Source organism: Mus musculus, chromosome 6 (assembly GCF_000001635.26).
Source record: "Mus musculus strain C57BL/6J chromosome 6, GRCm38.p6 C57BL/6J".
Taxonomy (NCBI): Eukaryota; Metazoa; Chordata; class Mammalia; order Rodentia; family Muridae; genus Mus; species Mus musculus.
The window spans coordinates 29196585-29217301 of NC_000072.6; the positions used below are offsets into that span (position 1 = coordinate 29196585).

Consider the following 20717-nt stretch of genomic DNA (forward strand, 5'->3'; position numbering starts at 1 on the left):
AACTGCTCACCATCACAAGTCAAAGCTGATCTCTCCTGCTAGGTTCTGAGTTCTTCAACGGAACGTGTGCTCTGTCCATCTCTGTACCCTCAGCATTGCTAAACCTGCTGATAAGTATCAGGTGAGGAATAGGCTTCATATGTTCATTATGAGTGACAGTCACTATCACTTATAAATAAGTGAATAAACATATGGAGCCTATTCCTCATCTGATACACACACACACACACACACACACACACACACACACACACACACACAGTCAGTCAGTCAGTCAGTCAGTCAGTCATATGAGGGAAGCAGACAGCATACATCGAAATGGAATGTGTTTGTGGTATTTTCTAGAAGGCAATGAAGCAGAAGGAGCGGATGGGTAGGGAGGCGAGTGGTTAAACTGCTAGTGTGCATGTTGGAAGGTCTATCAAGATGGCCCTAGAGTAGACACCTGCAGGAAGGGAGGGGAGTAGACAGGAGAGGGATATGTGGGAGAACTTTTTAAAAAAGGTGTGAGGGAGCATGGGATCACAAGGAGGCCAGAGAGGATGCACCACAGGGTGAGAAAGAAGCAATAGTTAACTAGGTCTGACAAGTAGGAGGGTCAGATCACAATGGGTCTTGAAGGTCACAGGAAAGATCCTGGCTTTTAGTTTGAGCCCAAGAAAACCACTAGCGGGCTTTCACGTGCTCCAACTTACATCTCAATTTCTGCTCTCAGGAGACTCTAGTAGGAGGGAATAGTGGGAACTGGGGAAACGGGGCCCATTGCCACAATGCAGGGAGGGGACAACCGTGGCTTAGCTGTTAGAAGAGACTAGAAGTGGCCCAAAAGGCTACCTATGGAGGCCGTGCCAAGAGGGAATGCTAATGGGTTAAATATGCATGGGGGAGCAAGACAGAAGGAGGGTGTCGGGGAGAATTATACATCTCAGTGTGTCCTTGGAGTACCCAGATTATTCTGAGAAAAAAAAATCCTAGTTGTGTATATAGTGGTGTTTCCACAGAATGAGCCAAGCTGAGAGCTGGGTGGGCATCACGGAATCCCAGAGGAGCCTAAGTAGAGCAACAACAACAATGGCTAGTAATAATGTGCTCTCTTGTCCAGCTAAGACACAGGTCTCCTACTTCGGGACTTTGGCCCAAAATAGTCAACACTCGGGATATCCAGATTGCTGCCTGCACCTTATATTTCCCTCCCATCCCTATAATCATGGAAATCAGTTCCTTATGACAGTTCTGACTCTAGGTCTATCGCCCCATCTTTCTGGATAGAAATTTAGAGAGCAGATAGGTAGATACATAGATAATTGGTTTTGTTTCTCTAGAGAATGTGGACAATTCATGGAGTTTAAGTTCAGTAAGTGGGAGATAGAGGGTCCTGAGAGGAGGGCTGGGGTGAAGACAGAGCAGATGACCGAATTGACTTGGAAATGCTGTATCTGCCTCCTGATTTGTTTGCATCTGCTTCTCTCCTCTGTACAGTTCCCCGAGCCCTAACCGGTATTCTCCTCTCTCCTCTCCATAAACAGCTGTAGGCTCCATCTTTGTGCCCTTCTTGGAGAACTGTACTATCTGGGAGATGTCACATAATATCTGGAATACCTAACTCCCATGTCTTCTTTGATATAAGGAAGACCCACCCACAGCAGCAAAGACCCTGAGTAGAGGACCCTAATTCATGCCAGCAGACAGAACTGGATTGGGTTTATTTAACCTTTACATACCCTCTGCACTGCTTTGCTCTGGTTTACCAACAGACCCCACTGCCAGCTACCCTATCACTGCTTGGATACTTTGTACTGCCACTCCCCAGAAGGGAGTAGCCACAACCAGGAGGGCCTAGGGTCTGACCAGCTGGCCCTTGGAAGCTACTTTCTCTCTCTGAATCCCATTCTCCCAGCCATAATAAAGGACTCTGCGATACTGACTTGTATGGTAGCTGAGGCGATGACACCCTAGCAGGCACTGGTGGAGAGTAATAAACAATCGTATTAAAAGAGGTCCCCCCCCCCCACTCGCTCTTCTGGGCAGCCACAGCTAGCTTTATTGCGAGATTATTTTGCTCTCTGTGCTCTTCCTGTCCTTCAGAAGCCAAATTTTCTATGGACGTCGGCAACCAGGGAATGGTTGTCAAGGGCCGGGCTTTTAGAAACGCTGTCTGTTGCCTAGGAAACGTCACCACTCTCGTTCTCTGGGCTCCCAGCAGTCGATGGGTTCTGGCGCCATCTGCTGGATTCAGAGCCACTACACTGCTTCTAAAGCACCCAGACCCGGGAGTCCCATCCCCGAGGGAGGAAAGGCTCCTCCTATTCTACTCTACCCCACCTCTCCATAGAAAAGTTCTTTACTCCTTTGTCCCCAGACCTTTCTCAGGGACCAGAGGCATGCAAAGGACTTGGCCTCTGTGGACTACAGGGAGGGTGGAAGTCATGTCCTTCCTAACAGCGAGAGAAAGCGGACCCACGGACCCACGGTATGGGGTCTGGAGGAAGTCCCTCCCCTTAATTGATTTTCTGTAGTGCGGAATCCGCAGTGCAGACTTGCATTTTGCTTTTCACCAGCCTGCGTCTACTAGGAGCGTGCAGCCAGAAGAACATGCTAGGGTTGGAGGTGGGAGGCAGGCGGACGGTTGAGGTCACAGCAAGGTCCTTCTTCTCTGTCCTCCTTCCACGCCATTCGGTTCCTGGTAACCTAGTACACTTGACTTCTTTTTCCTTAACGTGAGTCTTCCTTTTCCAACAAGACAGTGGCCAGATGAGCCGCTGCAGCTTAGTTCATTCTGCTTCACCCCTAAGAGAAAGCAGCAGACACCCGAGGCGGGGACATGGCTTCCAGGTGATTGCTGCCTGGGATGCCCCCAGCCCTCTCCCTACCTCGAGAGAAACCTGTGTGAAAGGTGAAGGTCAAAGTGGATTATCTGAGATTTGGGGTCAGGAGACAGAAAGCTGTTTGCCCCCAATGAAGGTGCTTCTCTTTCCCTGTCATTATCACTAGTAAGGAAACAGGTCTGAAGTGAACGAGAGTCTGGCTTCTATCTGTCCTGGCCAAACACTGTCTTTTCTGTGCAGATGCTTCTGCCCACCTCTAGTTGAGCTGGAGATAACAGTGCCAGACAGAGGCTCAGAAGCTAAGAGGACAGAGCAGAAGGCTGGGAACTAAGGCACCCCCATATTCCACCATAAGCTGAGCTAGAAGGAAGGCAAGACTGGGTGTATAATTCATGCACACCTTGCAGGTGAAGGGCTCTGCTATACAGCAGCTGTCTGTACTTTTCAAACAAGGCTCTGCTGTCAAACTCTCCAGATAGAGGGCAGAGGGGTCACTGTGGGTGTGAAGAGGTAAGAAGCAGTGGTCTTCCAATGGCCTGAGTCCTGGAGGGCAGGCTCAGATTCTAGACCTCGCCAGTCAGAAGAAGGGAATTTAAAAGAACAAAGACTCAGTCTAAGAGCAGTGGAAGGAGCTGTCCCTATACCCCCATGGCTGAGTTCCTTCCCGTCTTTGGATCCTCTTCCCACTGGGAAAGGGATTAATGGCAGCTGGTCATCCTTCTTTCTGGGCTGGGTTATCCTTGATTGACAATAGGGCAACCTAAGTTGAAATGACCCTCAGGGGAGAGCTAGCCCAGACCTCTTCTGAACTCCTGGGTCATGCCTATTTGAAGTCTCCTGTTCCCTGTTCTTGTGGGTGGTGGGGAGGGGTTGTCAGGGAAGAGTAGAAACAAGAGATTGCCCAAGGCCTGGCATGGTGGCGCATGCCTTTAACCCCAGCATTTGGGAGGCAGAGGCAGGCGAATTTCTGAGTTTGAGACAGGGGCCAGCCACCCCGAGGGCAAAGGACAGAAACAGGATCACAGAGGCATTGATAACTGCTTGATTTATTCAGATTATTTAATATACAATGACACAATTGTGACCCCAAAGTGTGCAAAGTTAAAGCCTTCAACTGCAGCTGAGAAGAGAGGGCAGGGACGGTACACTTGGGGATGGTGGTGAATCAGGAATGAAGGGCAGGTGGTCATCAGCAGGCCCTCCCTGGGCTCAGAGATGGGGAAGTAAGCCGAGGAGCAGGCCCCATGGGAGCCTCAAGCCAGAGGAAGGGGGCAGAGACCTCCCCCTGGCCTAGGTCCAGAACCCACAGTGCCACATGGCTGAGAGGACAGCACTCCAGGGACGGGCCAGAGGCAGGGTCAGGAGAGCACCATTTCCTGGGAGGAAGGGGGCAGCAAGAGAGAGAGGTGCCCTATAGGAGAAGCCAGGAGGGGCTACCTTCCCCAGGGGTCAGAGTTGGACATTGGGCCAGAGCAGGCTGCAGTGAGAAAGACCTGAGGCAGGCACAGGGCCTGAGAGCCAAGGCTGACTGGGCTCAGGGAACTGAAGAAGGGGGAACCCGGAAGATCTTATGGGGCAGCCTGGCACGGGGGGGGGGGGCTACCTGACTCTGTGGGGTTGCCCGGGAGAGGGGCCACAGGCCCCTCAAGGACTCCACTCCTCTCCCTGGAAAGGAGCTGGGGAACCCGTAGTGCAAATCTATGGACCACTTAGTTCTGGAGGGAGGCTGTTCCTAGAGGGGGGCCCCGGGGTTCGCCCCCTCCACTGCCTTGGCCGCCACCGCTGTCCTCAGTACAGCCGCTTCTCGTAACTGTGAAGACAAAGAAAACAGGGCTAAGAGAAGATGTGTGGCCTCTACTCTCTTCCCAGCATCCTCTTGCCCATAGCCCCCCAGGTTTGGGATAGGGCAAGGGGCCGCAGAGCTTGCCTCTCAGCCAGGGGGCTGGAGGAGGCAGAGGTGGCCCTGGACCTCTGTCTTCCTCTGGCCAAGGCTGCATGAAAAACCATGCCAGTGCTAAAGGAACCTGTGCTCCTTCCTGCCAATGCCACACCTGAGTGGATCGTCCTTGGTGGCTAGGAGGGGGGGACAGCTCAGGCAAGCACAGCCATCCTCACAGAGCAGACTTCAACTAGCTCAACCTTTGGTTTCTTGTTTCCACCGTGCCCCCCATAGATGGTGACTCGGGCCTTTCACAATGGGGTAGCCCCAGGCCTGTAACCACAGGCATCTCTTGGTACCCCACAATGAGATTCGTGTTTTGATTGGTTGAGGGGCCATGGTTGGATGAGGGTCCACGATTGGCCTCCTCCACCATGGTGCTGGGAGTGAGGACCAGAAGGGCCCATTTGGGTCCATGTCTCCTGATTAGGCTCCAGCACTACCCCCCCCCCCACCCAATCCCCATTCTCCCAGCCCATGGCCCACCCAGACTGCCCCTGCTCTATTCTACACCTGGCCCCGGCAGCGCAGTTACTTACACGGCAGAAAGGTATAGCTATGGGAGGGTGGGGCAGAAAGAGACACAGGTTAGATGCCCGCCTATGATTAGGGAGATGGGTCCTCTCGACCAGGGCGGGCTGCATGCCTACAACTACTGCTGCCAATGAGCTTGGCCCCCAACCCACAGTCACACCGGCATCAGGCCTGGCATCTGTCTCTCTGCCCGTTTCCCCACCAGAGGGTCCATGCCCCCATTTTCTGCCTGCCTGCCTGCCTGCCTGCCTGGGGCCACCACCAGCAAGACCCCAACACCAGCAGCCCTACTACCAGCCACCAAGCTTCTTGAGCAAGCAGGAGCTAGGAGCCCGGGTAGGGCTAGCGGCCACACCTCCCGTGCCTTGTCCTGGAAGCTACCCGAAGGGAGGGAGGGAGGGGAACAGCCAGCCTACACGAGGCTCCATGACTAGGTTCCAGGGTGGACTGGGCCCTGTAGACAGGGTGACAAGAGAGGCCATGTGGCCCCTGGAACCTCGGCTTAGCCTTTGAACCTGTCCAACCCAGCACCAGTCAGCCATGGTGAGGAGGCTACCCACTTACGAGTGTAGGCCGTGCACGCCACCCTCAATCTGGGCCGACATGGTCCGCTTCTCAAACTTGAGCTCTCCTGAGTACATCATGGATCTGAGAGGTGGACAGGTGAATAAGTCAGAAACACCCCCTTCCTCACCCCCCAAAAAATAAAGAAAAGAGAAAGAGAAGAGGAAAGAGGAAAACCTCCCAGGACCCTCTGCTGCCCCCTCAAGTTGCAACACTCACCGCAGGACAGATAGGCTTTGGGCCCCAATATCCTGGCAGCCATGCTGGATCCCTGCTATGAGGTAGGGCACAAACTTCTGAATGGAGCCTTTATCCTGGATGGAACCGGAGACACCTTGTGCGATCTTCACCTTATCCCCCTCACTGCATGGAAGGTGGGGAGGCTGAGCTGAGCAGTCAGAGGCTCAGAGGACCCCACCCGGCCTCTCCAAGGTACAGATAGAATACCGCCCAGAGGATCCCCACAGCAGCCTCATACATTGTTTCTCTTGTAGCCACATACTAGGCTACAAGAGAAACAATATCCGAGTCTCTGGTCAGGTCGGGCTACATCTGCCACTTTGCATGTCTGTGAGTCTCCACAACTTGGGAATGCGGTCTCAGGTATCCGTCTAAAGTCAAGGCCATGGGGGAGTTCAAGAACATGAAGACAAACCTGAAGTATCTTTTCTGGCTGCTGCTGCTCTTCTCCATGGCGTCCAGAGAACCCATGCCCCGGTACTTCTTCAGCCTCACCCCATCTGAGAAGAAGTATTCACCAGGCGCCTCCGTGGTGGCAGCCAGCAGGGAGCCCATCATTACTGCAGAGATCAAGGTTGAGGGCTAAATGCCTCCTCCTCCACACAGGAGTCTGACTGCCCCTCTGGCGGCTTCTAGTCCTCAATACCAAGTGTTCCCCTCACCTGTAGAGGCTCCAAGTGCCAGGGCTTTGACCACATGGCCCACGGTCTGGATGCCACCATCCGCTATTACCGGCACCCCAAAACGTCGGGCGTACTCGGCCACCTTGTAGACAGCAGTCCCCTGGGGTCGGCCACAGGCCATCACTGGGGAAAGGGGAATGTAAGGGACAGAGATGGATCAGTGGTCTCCTTGTATCTATCCCCGCCAATGGAGAAAGGATGGTAAGAGATGGTGTTTCTGAGGCCTAAGGCGGGAGAAAGCCATTTTCGGTTCCTAGGTCACCCACCACTAACTAGCAGGACCATAAAGGATATGGATCAGGGGATCAATGCGAGCCATCAGACACATGACCTCAAGACTGGTGGTCTCTAGCACCAGCTGCTGTGGAGGCCTGGCTTCCTGTAAAGATGTCCTTTGAATTAGCAGCTAATACCAGAGCTGGGTTCCGATGGCCTCCTTTGGAATACGGCTTTGCTCTCAACCTCACCTGGGGGCTGTGGGGTGAGGTGGATTCTGCTCTGTTACACGTGGCAATGTGGGTCTATGGAATCCCTGGATGTTCAGAGACTTGTATCCTTCACACCACTGGCATGATCTGGTCACAAATGGGATCCAAACCCTCAGCTATCTTCCAACACACACACACACACTATAGAAAGTGTCACACCAACCTTAGAGGGTGATACCAACAGCGTCCCCACAACCAGTCCAAAAAGCAGGTTGGTCCACTCCCAAAAGCCACATGTCCTCATCTGCCTATACCTGCCTCTTCCCACAACTATGCCAAGACAGGGTAAAGCACAGACCAGAATCCTGCTCCCGAGAATCACCTAGTGGGGCAGATACTCATGTATCTATAGAAGAAGAGGCCAGAGTGGTTCTAAATGGCAGCCCTTCCTCCTCCTCCTCCTCCTCCTGCGGATACCCACCTTCCTGGGTGATGCAGATGGAACCACAGCCCATGCCCACACGAAGCCCGTCCACACCAGCATCAATCAAGTTCTTGGCCTGGGCTGCTGTCACCACTGGGGATGGAGGAAGCAGACAGAGGAATGTGAGGATAGTGTCCCCACCCTGCCCAGGAATGTCCTGGGATCTTAGTATATCTCCCCCAACCTAAATGCTCACCAAAGCCCATCCTACCCTTTATCCCCTATGCCTGGAAGAATGACATCACTTAGGAGTTCTGGGGGGCTGAGGGGGGCCACTCCACACTCACCATTTCCCCCAATCACTTGGAGGTGGGGGTACTTCTGCTTGATATAGTGCACCATGGCGATCTGATACACTGAGTTCCCCTGGGATGAATCCTGTTAGCAGGGACAAAAAGGCTCAAGCTAAACAGCCAAGTCCCCTCACGGGAATTAGGGACCAGCACTCAGAGAGCTGCTGCTAACTAAGTTAAACACTGAGTGAAACAAGTGAGCATGTATAAAGCTGAGCTCAGTGCCGGGCAAATGGGGCCTCTCAGTGAGTGTGAGTTATAATTATCAGGGTAAATGAGCTTGTATGTGAGGAGAAAGCCTTGGAGGGAGGGCCATGGTTTGTTCTGGGCTCTACAATTAGCCTAGTTCTGATACCAGAGAAGCCGAAAGAGAGCAAAGTGGGGAGGGAGCAAAGGCTTAATGGAGGTGAATGAGCCTCACAAGCCTGATGCAGGGAACCCGCCACCTCCTTACTAGTACTATGTCACCTCCTTACTAGTACTATGACGTCAGCACCGGCCTGAGTGAGCAGGTCCAGGCGGTATTTGTCATCCTCACGGGTGCCCACAGCTGCCCCACACAACAGCTGTTTGTGGGAGTCCTTGGAGGCCAGAGGGTAGTCTCTGTTCTTCTTCAGGTCTGTGCGCGCAATGATGGCTACCAGCTCATCTTGATCGTTGACTATGGGCAGCTTCCCTGACCAGGAGGAGAGAGAAGCAGGGTAGTGGGTAGAAGAACCGGAAGGAAATGGAACGAGAGACCCCTGAAGTACCTAAGCTAGCCACTAGGTGACAGCACCCACCCAGGACCTGGACCTCTTCCCAGAGATCAGGAAGCAAAGAACCTTCCCAAGCGTTCCTAAGGCTCTTCCTGCCCATGCGGGTTTGGTGGGACAGGCAGCCCCTGAACCCTGGCAACTTTTCACTTGCTGGAGCACGTCACTGTACAAAGTACCCAGACAAGGTCTTAATGTGAGACTGCCCTGAGGGAGGAACATGGATCCTCTCTGCCCAAAGCAAATGCCAAGAACTCTCCACCGGGGACCTGGGAAGCAACAGCCCACAGGAACTTAATGTACGTCATACAAACAGCCGCTCTATCGGATATATTTAACTGCGGGACTTTTCAAAGACTCTGAGAAGTCAATGGGTAATTTTTTTCTTTCTTTTGGTTTTTGACACAGGGTGTCGTTCCCCGCCCCCCCCCCCCCAATGAAGTTTTGGCTGTCCTGGAACTTCCTTCCCCCTTCCTCAGTCCTTTCCCAGACTTCTAAGACCGGAAAGCTCTTTTACTATGACAAGCACCTCTCAGGACTAGATTGGAAAAACATTGGGAAGACACTGAATTAGGACTGGGGCTTCTGTAAGCAGGTAGCGGAGTATCGGGAAACCTGCTCCAGACTGCCTAGGGTTATTCACGTTTCCTCCAAGACATTATTGGGCCAACACAAGAGGCTGAGGAATAATGGAAATTCTGCTGTACAGGAAGCTGGGGTGTGTACTCCCTGGTACCTTTCTTGCTGCGCTGCAAGATCTCATTTGCTTCTTTCAATGTCACACCTGCTGGAGCCACCACCAGCTCGACCCTCGGAGTCATCACCTGTGGGGCCAGGAACATTTGCCTGCAGGTTGGCAGGTGAGAGAGACGGAGCCAGGCCTCCCTATGGTCCCTGGTCACAGGCACCAGTCTGGGGCCCCCGGGGGTAGAGTTCCCTCTGTGATGCAGCTCTGCCTTCCCTGCCCTGCAGGCACCTCACTGAGGAGGGTGGTGTGGTCCTTCTCAGCAAGGAAGTCAATGTCTCGGGAGGTGACGATGCCCACCAGCTTGCTCCCCATGGTGCCCGTCGCGGTGATGGGGATACCAGAGAAGCCATGCTGTATCTTGGCCTCCAGAACATCACCCACAGTATGTGAAGGGCTCAGGACCACAGGGTCTGTGATGAAGCCTTGCTCAAACTTCTGTAGACAGAAGAAGAAAAGAGCTGCAAGAAACCCAAAGGTGAGCCGGGCGTGGTGCCGCACGCCTTTAATCGCAGCACTCGGGAGGCAGAGGCAGGCGGATTTCTGAGTTCCAGGCCAGCCTGGTCTACAGAGTGAGTTCCAGGACAGCCAGGGCTACACAGAAAAACCCTGTCTCGAAAAAAAAAAAAAAAAAAAAAAAGAAACCCAAAGGTGGCACATAGCCTGGCCACCAAGGACACAGGGGACCCTGATGGGCCATTGAGAAGTGAGAGTCCTCAATAGGGTGAGAACCAACGGGAAAATGGGGGGCTAAGCCCATATTTCATTGTAAGGAAGGGAACCTAGGTCCCACATCAGTTAGAGGATCAAGTAGACTGCATGTTTTTGAGGGTGAGTCCAGTACTTGCCTTGACCTTCCGTACTTCATTGGCCTGGAACTCTGGGGTACAGTTGTGATGAATGAAACCAATTCCTCCCATGAGCTGGTATAGAAGGGAGGTATGGTAAGAGCAAAGGCTAGCCTCCTCTTCCCTCTGCACACCCCGTTCCTGTTCAGCCCCACCCAGGCAAGCGACTCACAGCCATTGCAATGGCCATATCAGCCTCTGTCACTGTATCCATGGGAGACGAGATCAATGGTGTCTTCAGTGTGATCTTCCGGGTCAGGGCTGATGTCAGGTCCTAAGGATAGAAGCACAGTCCATTGAAGGGTTTTATCCACTGGACAAACATTCGCCAGCATCTATATCCTGCATAGGCCAGGCTTTGAGGCCCAGCAGTGAGCAGTACAGCTCTTGGGGAACTGATCACTCCACTTGAAAAGAAAGTGGATGTGAGGCACATGGGCAAGGTCACTTCAGTTGAGATGAAAGCCACAAAGAGCACCAGGCCCATAATCCCAAGATGAGGCAGGAAGATTAGGAGTTCAAGGTTAGCCTTGGCTAATACTGAATTCCAGGCCAGTCTGGATTATACGAGACTAAAGAGAATAGTAAAAAGGAGATGTAAGGAAGAAGGAAGGAAAGGAGGGGAGACCAAGGCCAAGTAACACCAGGAACAGGGTGAATTGGGTTCTAGATAACAAGGGCTGGTGACAAAGGTAGGCCCAGGGAGGCACCTACTAGCCAGGTAGGAACATAAATGGCTAAGGGTCGGGAGCTCAAGAAAAAGGTCAGGATTGTTAACACAGGACGCACATCCCTACTCGGAAGATCCCAAATCCAAATGCTTTACAAGCTAAAGTATTTTGAATACAGACAGGATCACAAGTGCAATGTTCCACACCTGACCTCGAGTGACAAGTCACCTTCAAATGCAGGAAAAATACTCTATGACATTACCCTCAGGCAGCGTATAAGGTGGATATACAATGTAAATTAATTTTGGTTTAGATTTTGACCCGTTCCTGATTTCACACTATATATATATGCAAATAAATATTCCCCAAAAATCAAGTATACAAATCTGCAAGCATTTTGGTCTTGAGTATTTTGAATAAGAGACACTTCTCCTAAATACATTTGCAGGTTGTCTGTTTGTACATGGCTAGACCCTGGACCCTTCTGAGAATCAGGCTGATAAATACTAATCTAGCCCCCAAACCCTCCAAACAAACTCTAAATGAAACCTTTCAGACTCACAGACCCTTGCAGGACATGCGAGCAGAGCTCTGGGCCCACACGCAGACAATCACACTGTCTCCTCTCCTGTCAGGCCCCAAGCAGCCAGCGTAGGACAAGGAGACCCCTCATGACTAGGCAGATATCTTTCTAGTCCCTCTCTTCCTAGCAGTCAGACCAGAGTTTGGCATAGAACCAGGATGCCCAGCCCAGGATGTGCAATAAACTTTGTTAAACTAAGTGGCTAAAACAAGAAGCCTTCCTGATTGCTATCAAAAGGGAACGACCAGAATAGCCCAAATTTCCCCCACCCCCTAAAAATCTTGTCTGGGTCAGCTCTGTACACACAGGCTAAACCTGAGTTTCCTTAATATGTAAGTAATCTAGGGCTGTGCACGTGCAGGTTCTCAGGCCTTTTGTGAGAACGGAAAGAATAAGCAGAAATAACCACAGCCATGGGTCTTTTAAGGAGGCATGAGTTCAAGATCAGATGGCTGCTGTTCCCTGAATCATCTTACACCATCATCTCTACTCTTCTCAACTTCTCAGCCTTCTAATTATTCGTCGATTTGGCTCAGTGCTAGCCCCTCATGGAAAGGAAAGCATTGTGTTCCCCTGTATCTGTCCAAAGTCCTCCCTGACCATCCCCCCCAGCCCAGTCCTACCCCCTCAACCCCTCTTGCCAGTTCTTGTCCATTATGGGTCAGTGCCCAATCACTGAACACTGTATTCAAAGTGATCATAATTTTAGAGCATAGCCCTGGCTCAGCATTTCAGACAACAGCTAATCCTTATTGTCTATATAATAAAGCAGCCACGCCCAAACCGTCTCCTCACAGGACCTTTTCTGAGCCAACCCTCCAACTTCTTCAGTGACAGAGCATCCTCTAAACCCAGAGGCTGGCACTCAAAACTCACCAGCATCTCCCCCAACCCCAGATGCCTCTGCCCTTGACTGTGTGCCTGTCCCTCCCACAACAATAAAGGTAATGGGCAAAAGAGCATTCCCAAGGCAAGCCTCTCCCACAACCTGCCCTGGAACAAGAAGTCAGCCCCTTCCCTGAGCCAAAGGAAGAGGCACTTACCACTTCATCAGCTATGAAGTCTATGAATCCTGGGAGGATCAGGAAGTCGCTGGAAAGACAGAATGAGAGTGACCAGTGGGCAGGGTGTCCAAAAGCATCGGGGTCTGCTATCCTAGGGTTGGCAGCAGGGTGGGGGTGGGTAGAGGAGCAGAAAGGCTGGAATCCACTGACCCTGTGGCCCCATGAGAGGTCTTCCTCACTACCACCACCACACCCCCCATAACGTAGCTTCAACCTCAGGAACTAAGGCCAAAAAAATGGCAGATGGAGGGTCTACAGATCCGGAGACCACCCAGAGTTTGTGAAAGGACATAAAAGTTTCCTACATGGTCACACACAGTACATACAATGCACACCTCTGAGGACTTCTCAGTCTGCTGTTTTTATTTAGTTAGTTTTATAGGCAGGTCTCGTGTAACCCAGACGGGCCGGGTTATCTGCTATATAGCCAGGGATAACACTGAACTCAACCTCTTGCTTCAAGTGATGTAATTATGAAACCTAGCTTCCCTTTCCTCCTTTAAAACAGTATTTTACTGGCATCTCAAATGGCCTTGAATTCACCATCTTCTTGGCTCAGACTGCTGAGATTACAGGTATGTGCCATGGTGCCTGGCTTGAGATTTCTGTCTTGACAGGTGTGACGGTGCATACCTTTAATCCCAGCATCCAGCATTCACACAGAGGCAAAGGGATCTCTGTGAGTTTGAGGCCAGGCTAGTCTAGAGAGTGAGTTCCAGGCCAGCCAATAGTATATAAAGAGACCCTGTCTCAGAAAAAAAAAATTCCTTAGTCCTAACAAAAGCAAAGAATAACTCAACACAAAAAAACAGAAGCTACACTGCAGGGGAGGGGCTCATCTCTATAATCCCAGTACTTAGGGAGGTAGAGACAGAAGGATTGGGGTTGAAGCCAGTTTGTGCTACAAGACCCTGTTTCAGAAGAACAAAATAGTAGCAGAACAAGAGAATCCGGGTAAGGATGGAACTTAGTAATAAAGCATTTGCCTATTGTGTACAAGGTTCTAGGTTTGATTCCCAGCACTGCAAGAGAAAGAAGAAAACACAGAATCTGAAAGTAAGTTTGCAATGCAACATGACCCAAGCACAACCCAGCACGGCACAAGGCTGGGGCTGCTGAGTCACACAAGGTTCAAAGCAGCTGGAGGGACCCCAGAGACCTGAGCTCAGGACATGTTCTGACAGAGCAGGCACTGGGGCAGGAGCGACCAACATACATGGGAAGGACAGCCAGAAGTCCTAACAATTAGGACCTGCCAGAGCATAGCAGCTGTCAACGTGAGTGAGGTGAACAGTCAAGTGGAGCCTAGGAAGAAAGAGCAGGCCTACGTGGTACTTCTAGGTATACACTGCCACAGGCCAGGGATGCTACGGGCACAGTCTACCTGAAGTCACAGTGAGCCTAGATGGACACACTCAGAAGCAAACGACCCAAGTTCAAATACACTCTGAGCCCAGCTAGGCAAAGCAGGAGGCACTTCTCATGCAGGAAACAAAAGCCACAGGGCAGATAGGAGTGCTGTGACTAACTCGCCACCAGGCCTAAAAGAAATTTTAATGGTTCCCCTTCAAACTTCCCTAGGAGTACAGTAAAACTCCTATCAAAGATAGAGCCCTAAGCTGGGTGTGGTGGCACACGCCTTTAATCCCAGCACTTGGGAGACAGAGGCAGGCGGATTTCTGAGTTCCAGGCCAGCCTGGTCTACAGAGTGAGTTCCAGGACAGCCAGGGCTACACAGAGAAACCCTGTCTCGAAAAACCAAAAAAAAAAAAAAAAAAAAAAAAAGATAGAGCCCCTTTTTAGTCATCAAAGACCACCAAGGAGCAAAGAACTTTTACCCCACCTTGACCTCCCCTGGCAGCCTATTTCCTTCTGTGGTTCACTTAGAGGCCAGAGAAGAAACACCAGAGTCTGGGGCCGTTGGCATTCTCTAGATAAAAATCACCCTTCACCCGTGGGCCGGCAGGAGGGCGCCCTCCTCAGAGCAACAGGAAAGCTGACCGACAAACAGGACAATTTATGAGCCAGGGTAGAGATGACAGGTGACAGGCCACAGATGCTATTGACTCTCTAGCAGCTACTCTGCCCTAATCAAGGGTTCTGATGCTCCTTCCTGGCAGGGATGTCGTCCTGCAGCCAGGAGACACAGCTAGTGCCAGGCCTGCAGGGAGAACTGGCTGAGGGCCCACAGGAAAATGCAAACTAAGCTTGAGGCAGACAGGTAACTCTCTACCTTTCTCCAAAAGGCCACGTGGAGTGGGCTTAAAGGGTTGGCACAGAATATTCATGGAGGGCATCAGTCCCAACCTATGGGCAGGAAGCCGCACAAGTGGAAGGGGGGCTGGACTAGATATGGAGAGACAAGGGCCACACTACTGCCAAATGGGCCCCTTCCTGGGGATTATTATTCAACCAGCTGCCTGAGATGGGATCCTGGGACCTCCCTGCTTTCACGGTAAGGCTTGACGAAGGACGACATCCTGGATCATGCTAGTTAAAGACCCCCTAGAATAGCCACTTCTCGTCTTTCTACATGTCCCAAGGCCTCTCCAGGATGGCCAAGACACCCAGGGGGCAGGCTGGCCTCGGATCTTAGCCAGTTATCGGTCAAGGCTCCCTGGGCAGTGATGTCGCTATGCCACGTCCCTCTCTATTCTTGGTACGAGCCTCCTTCCTTCCCTTGCCCAGCCCCCACTGGCCCCAAGTCACTCTTATTGGGCGAGGGCATTCGGGCGTCAGCGAGGAACAGCCGTGCACGTGCGGGGCGGGGGCCAGGGGCCGCCAGGCGGCGGCGTGCTCACCCAGGTAGGGGCAATCTCGGCGCTTACTTGTAGGTGAGGCCATCCGCGTTGGCAAAGAGCTGCTGCGCGGTGAGCCCATCCTCGGGAACGTAGCCGGTGCCGCCGCTGATCAGGTAGTCCGCCATGCTGCTGGGAGACACCGCGACCCGACATAAACACCCGCGCGGGCCGCCCCGCTGCCACTGCCTCCGCCGCCGCCGCCGCTGCTGCTGCTGACGCGCACCGAGGCCACGCTGCCGCTGTGGGCCGGGGGCGGGGGCTGCGGCTGCGGAGGGAGGCCCCGGGCGCCGCCCTCTCCTCCAGCCCCTCCTTCGGGGATCTCTGCCTCCGCCCCTCGTCGCACAAAGGCCCTGCCCGGCTCGCCCTGCTGCCGCTGCTGCACTCACGCCCTGATCACCCGCAATGGCACCTCGACTCTGGCGACCAGGCCAGGGGTTGCGGGCAGGATATGAGACCAGAGAAAGAGCCAAGCGTAGACACGCCCCCTTCGCTGCTCTTCAACGTGCTCCCCGGAACCCCAGCAGTGGACCTTACAGGGTTCACCCCTAACTTGGCTGGGCCCCTTAGATTCCTTAGGCCACTGAGCCCCTTAGTCTCCCATTACCTCCCCTAGGGGTACCTCTAACATGGTCATGCCTTTTTCCAGTAATTATTCTCCCAACTCTAATAAAAAGCCCCAGAGCTCTGAAATATCAGTCTGAACTCAAAATTCCCCAACACACAGGAGATGGGCCTTGGATCACTATTCTTGCCCGGACCCCACGCAATTCCTAAGGCGCAAGCATTTCTCTCTCTCTCTCTTTCTCTCTCTCTCTTTCTTTCAGCAATGCTTGACATTTGAGAAGCCTTAGAATCATCTGCCATCTTCAAAGCAATTTTCATAAATGAACACATATATTCTACAATCTATTAATTGGCCCTCCTCATGCATAGATGCAGAAGGGGAAGGGCTATTCCCAGTCCCAGACTACACACACACACACACATACACACACACACAGAAGGGGGGTGGAGGGAGGGAAGAGCCTTCATTCTCAGCTCCTGAAAGATCTAGAGACCAGGAAGGAGTCTAAAGAAGAACAATTGTTTTGAGTAGGGATAATAATGTCAGGTTAAAAACTGGGGAAAACTCAAAGGTTTGGGGCAGTGGCATAAACAAGTATACATACAAACAAGGACAGAAGCAGGCAATTTTAAAGTTTTTCCCTTTAGGAGAACCTAAGTGGCCAGTTCTGAGCAACTAACAAGACCTAGATTTCAATCTGGGAGACAAGAAGATTAGGTAGCAAACCCATTCACACATGGAGAAAGGTGGAGGTGTCCAGAAGGGTTATCCCAGACCATTACCCTCTCCCCCAGCCACTAGCCTGCCCTCCTGACATTCCCACACATTTGGGGAGAAACTAGGTGTCCTGGGGACACTCTTCTCCCTCCCTGCCTTGAGAGCTGCTGTGTCTCCTTTTCTCCCCACCCCAGGAAGGCTGGGTTTGTTTACCTCTCGACAGTGTGGTGACAGCCAGGCCCAGGGGAGCCTTGGCTTCCAAGCCACCAGGCTCTCTGGGGTGCCCAACCTCCCCAATGGTACCCCCGGGACCCTGCCAGGAAAACAGAGGCTGTTCCATGCATGTGCAAAGGGAAAGGCGAGTCTCCCATGGAGCTCAGTATTACAGAGGATTTACAGATGTCTTCTTGGCTCTTGGGAGGTGGGCACCAGTGGAGCCCAAAGGATAGGGCCTGGTGTAAGCCCCGAAGACCCTGGAGCATGGGAAAGGAGAGGAGAGTGTCCGAGTCCTTGGCAAAGCAGGGATTGGTATCTGCTTGCCAGGGATCCTCTCGGGTTCTCCAGCACTCAGGGCTTCATTCTAGAAGCCCAGGCCATACGGGGAGCCAGCACTAGAACCTCTTGCTTGTTACTTATAGTCAGAACAGTGAGACTAGCCAGAAGACACACCCTGGTTATTCTGAACCACCCTTCCTAGACACAGAAGAAATAGCCACCATATCAATCATAGGCTCTGAGCATGGCCTGTCCCAGTGGTCTCTCTGGGTTTCTAAGGAGCCTACTCTGGGTCACTATTCCCTACATCATGAGTCAAGACTGGCTCTGGTTCAGGGTTCAGCCAAGGCTGGTGGTGCCCAGAACAGCTAGAACCCATCACCTCAGGTAACTTTAATGTGTCATCTGCCCCAGCCTAGGACTTTGGGTCCCAAGAGAGGAGACTGGCAGCTATGGGGAGGGTCACCTTCCCAGTGATTACAGACTTCAGGGCCCCATTCTCCCTCCTGCTTTGACCTATGTCAGAGCTCTTTATTACTCTAAGCTGCTGGGCTCAAGGCTGGGTTAGGCTGTCCTTTTCTAGAGACTTAATCCATCCCCCTGGCTTCCCCCCTCCCTCTTCCTGCAATTCCCCAGCTGCTTCCTCCACAGGGAGGAGACACCAGGCAACCAGTGGGCCTCTTTAACGCAAGGAAGGGCAGCTGGTCCCCTGAGACTCCCCTCCTCACAGCTTCAAGGGCAGGGGGCAGGCCTAAGGCAGCTGCTCAGGGGAATAGGGGAATAGTGTCCACCAGGGCACTAAAGTTCAGGCAAGCAGTCCAGAGGACTCTATCTGATCTGAGGTTGTTTAGAGGAACAAGATTTCAAAACAACACTTTTAGGGGGGAAAAGGTAAAGACAACATTAGCATTGTTATGCCGGGATAAATAGGCAGGGCTCACCCAAGTTCAAGCCAGAGAGACCAGTAATGCTGCTGGACTGAAGCCTAGGGCTTCTCAGAGAACCCTTGCCTTTTCCTACACCTTCATTCAGGTTGGTGGAGGCAGATAGAGGTCTTAGCTGGCAGGTTTTGGATTTTATACTGGCCTGGCTGGGGTCCAAGTTTACACAGGCCATTCTGAGCCTAAGTGGGGGGCGGGAAGTGTGGGGTTGGCACTGTCCCTTTGATGCAGCAGTACATCTGAAAAAGAGATGCACCTGCCTGAACTCTGAGATTCTACAGTCCTAGTTTCCTTCGAGCTCACAAGTACCGTGGCCCGCTTCCTCCCATATAGTGGCACCTCTCTAAAACCCCAAGCCCTCCAAACTAGATTTCTATTATAGAAAAACGGATGGCAGGTTGCTTAAGCCTAAGTCAGTTCTAAAGAGACAGCCAGCAACGGCAGGAGGGGCTGGGCTTCGTAGCCCCAAAAGCCGTTAAAAGTTCTTACATAAGCGGCCAAACCCTGGGCAGAAGAACTACCTGGCTAATTCCCCAGACCACCCTCCCCTCAAAACCCAGCTGCCAGATCACCTCCCCAAGCTGCTGAGCACCAGCAGATGGGGTAGAGAAAGAAGTCCAAATCCCCTGGACCGGAAGGACAGTAGGATTGCATTTCAAACTGCGATACAATCCAGAGATTAGCCGCTGTCTCTTTTTTCAGCTCGTTCCCTTGAGGCCCAGTTCACTGCCCCAACTCTTTCTCCAGGGACCCTCATTCATTGCCTTTCAGACCCCCTGCATTGGGGTACAAGTCTTTCCAAGGAGTGAACAGCAGCCGCCTCACTGGATCTCAGTGCCTGGTGAGAAAGTGCAAGTACCTTCCCCTAGTCCTAGGGAGACACTCAATCCGGACACCCACACCTATTGAATACATTCTAGGAAGAAGAAAGCTGAGGAGAAAGCGCCGTTGGACCGGGACTCCAACAAGCACTTTTTGTACCCCAGAGGTCGGAGCCACTTGTACCAAGCGTCGCTGAGTGTGTAGTATAGGTCGGATCTTAGATAAAATGTTAGGGAGCGATATTACAACCTGCGCCCTCTCTCCAGCTCCCCGGAGTAACGCGGCACTGAACTGTTTGCACAGTGCCCGCCTGCATCCGCCAGCCAAGAGTCAGGTGTATGACAGTCTAACTGCGTCTGGGGAAGTGCAATGGCAGTAGAGGGGACCTGCCTCTGGCCTCCCCCGCAGCGCTACCCGGTCTCCCGGCGTTGCCGCGCCCTTCTCTGCCGCCCGCCCCGGATGCGCCCGCGCGCCTTGCCCTGGGCGTCACCTCTCCGGCTCGTAGCCGGCCTGCAGCAGGCGGGCGCTGTACCGCTGCGCCGCGGTCTCATGTCCCGGGTGTTGCCGGGCTCCGGGCTCTGGAGCGGCAGCCGCTCCACCTCCCTGCAGCAGCGGCGAGAGCAGCCCGGACTCCGGTGGGGGTGAGAGCGGTTCCTCCATGCCATGCGGAGGCCGCAGCTCTAGGCGGCGGGAGCCTCTCCGCGTGGAGGCTCCCGAACCGGCGTAGGCAATAAGAGCCCCAGTCCGCTCCCGGAGGGAGCGGGGTAGTGGGCGGGGTCTACTGGAAGGGGCGGGGCTGGTTGTTGGGAGGCGGGGCTCTGGAAGAGCTGGTTTGGGGTCCTGGAGTCCATAGGGCTCCGCCCTTGGCACTACGCTCTGTTCCGCCCCCATGAGACGCCACTCAGGCTGAAAAGTAAGCAGATGAGCAGATGGTGAGGTGGAGCGAGGTTTGTGTTCTTCAAGGACCCAACTGAAGAGGACCCTCCGCTGTACCCTGTGTCGTGCACCTTCGAGTTTCTCCTGGTTTCATCTGAGGAAAAGGAGCGCAAACACCAGGGTAATGAACTATTATTGCATGGCCTCTTGGAGTGCTTCCAGTCCTGGGCAAGAGAGGTGGGACACTCCAGCAAGCCCTACCTATTCAACAACCCTCACCATTTCTTTATACTGCTACCCAGGGAAGACAAACAGGCTACTAGCTCCTGAAGGAAAAGACCCTAGTCTTGCCCTGCTTATAGTCTTCCTTTACAGGGAAGTAGGGCTGAGCACACACGCACTAACTCGCATTTGCTCATCTGCTGCCTAGAAAACACTTTCTATTTCAGCTTTGTTACTATTGTCAGCTTTCATAAAGCAACTCTCTGGGAAAGCAAGAAGAGTTACTGCCTTCGGGCAATTTGTTCGAGGAGGCCGAGTAGATAGAAAACAAACAACTGACAATTCTTACACTGAATACTTTTTTTTTTTTTTTAACATCTGACGATCTCAGGAATAAATAATAGACGCTTGGTGATCTGGGGCTGTTAAGATGGCTCAGTGATTAAGAGCACGGGTTGCTTTTCCATAGGACCCTGGTTCAATTCCTAGCACCCATATGGCAGCTTACAACTGTCAGGTTGTAACAGGTGATTCGTTGCCTTCTTCTGGGTTCTACAGGCACTGCATGAACATGCTGCACAGATATACATGTAGAAAGACACCTACACACATAAAATAAATA

The 20717-nt window shown here is 52.6% G+C and overlaps 1 protein-coding gene across 7 annotated transcripts; it reads right to left on the reverse strand.

Annotated features, from left to right (window-relative positions):
* Positions 1–3851: 3851 nt before the first annotated feature.
* Positions 3852–19780, reverse strand: Impdh1 (inosine monophosphate dehydrogenase 1). 7 transcript variants are annotated; one of them, XM_006505066.3, is made up of 16 exons: positions 19488–19775; positions 15485–15583; positions 12636–12684; positions 10511–10612; positions 10339–10413; positions 9722–9928; positions 9482–9569; positions 8467–8666; positions 7985–8075; positions 7695–7790; positions 6765–6908; positions 6518–6662; positions 6082–6225; positions 5863–5946; positions 5304–5320; positions 3852–4635 (listed from the first exon to the last, which is right to left on the reverse strand). In XM_006505066.3, the coding sequence occupies exons 1-16, from the start codon at positions 19655–19657 to the stop codon at positions 4535–4537; spliced, it is 1812 nt and encodes a 603-aa protein (XP_006505129.2). In that variant the 5' UTR covers positions 19658–19775; the 3' UTR covers positions 3852–4534. The 7 variants fall into 7 exon arrangements, with proteins under 7 accessions (XP_006505129.2, XP_006505128.2, XP_011239360.1 ...); XM_006505065.4 differs by having other exon boundaries at positions 15485–15586; positions 19488–19769; XM_011241058.3 differs by lacking the exon at positions 19488–19775 and having other exon boundaries at positions 15458–15826.
* Positions 19781–20717: the final 937 nt, after the last annotated feature.

Coding starts and splice junctions, on each gene's coding strand:
- Impdh1 (XM_006505065.4), bottom strand. CDS start 19,657: ATGGAGGAACCGCTCTCACCCCCACCGGAGTCCGGGCTGCTCTCGCCG. Junction 10,613..12,635: donor ACTTCATAGCTGATGAAGTG/GTAAGTGCCTCT, acceptor TTCTATCCTTAG/GACCTGACATCAGCCCTGAC. Junction 6,909..7,694: donor CATCTGCATCACCCAGGAAG/GTGGGTATCCGC, acceptor CCCTTTCCCCAG/TGATGGCCTGTGGCCGACCC.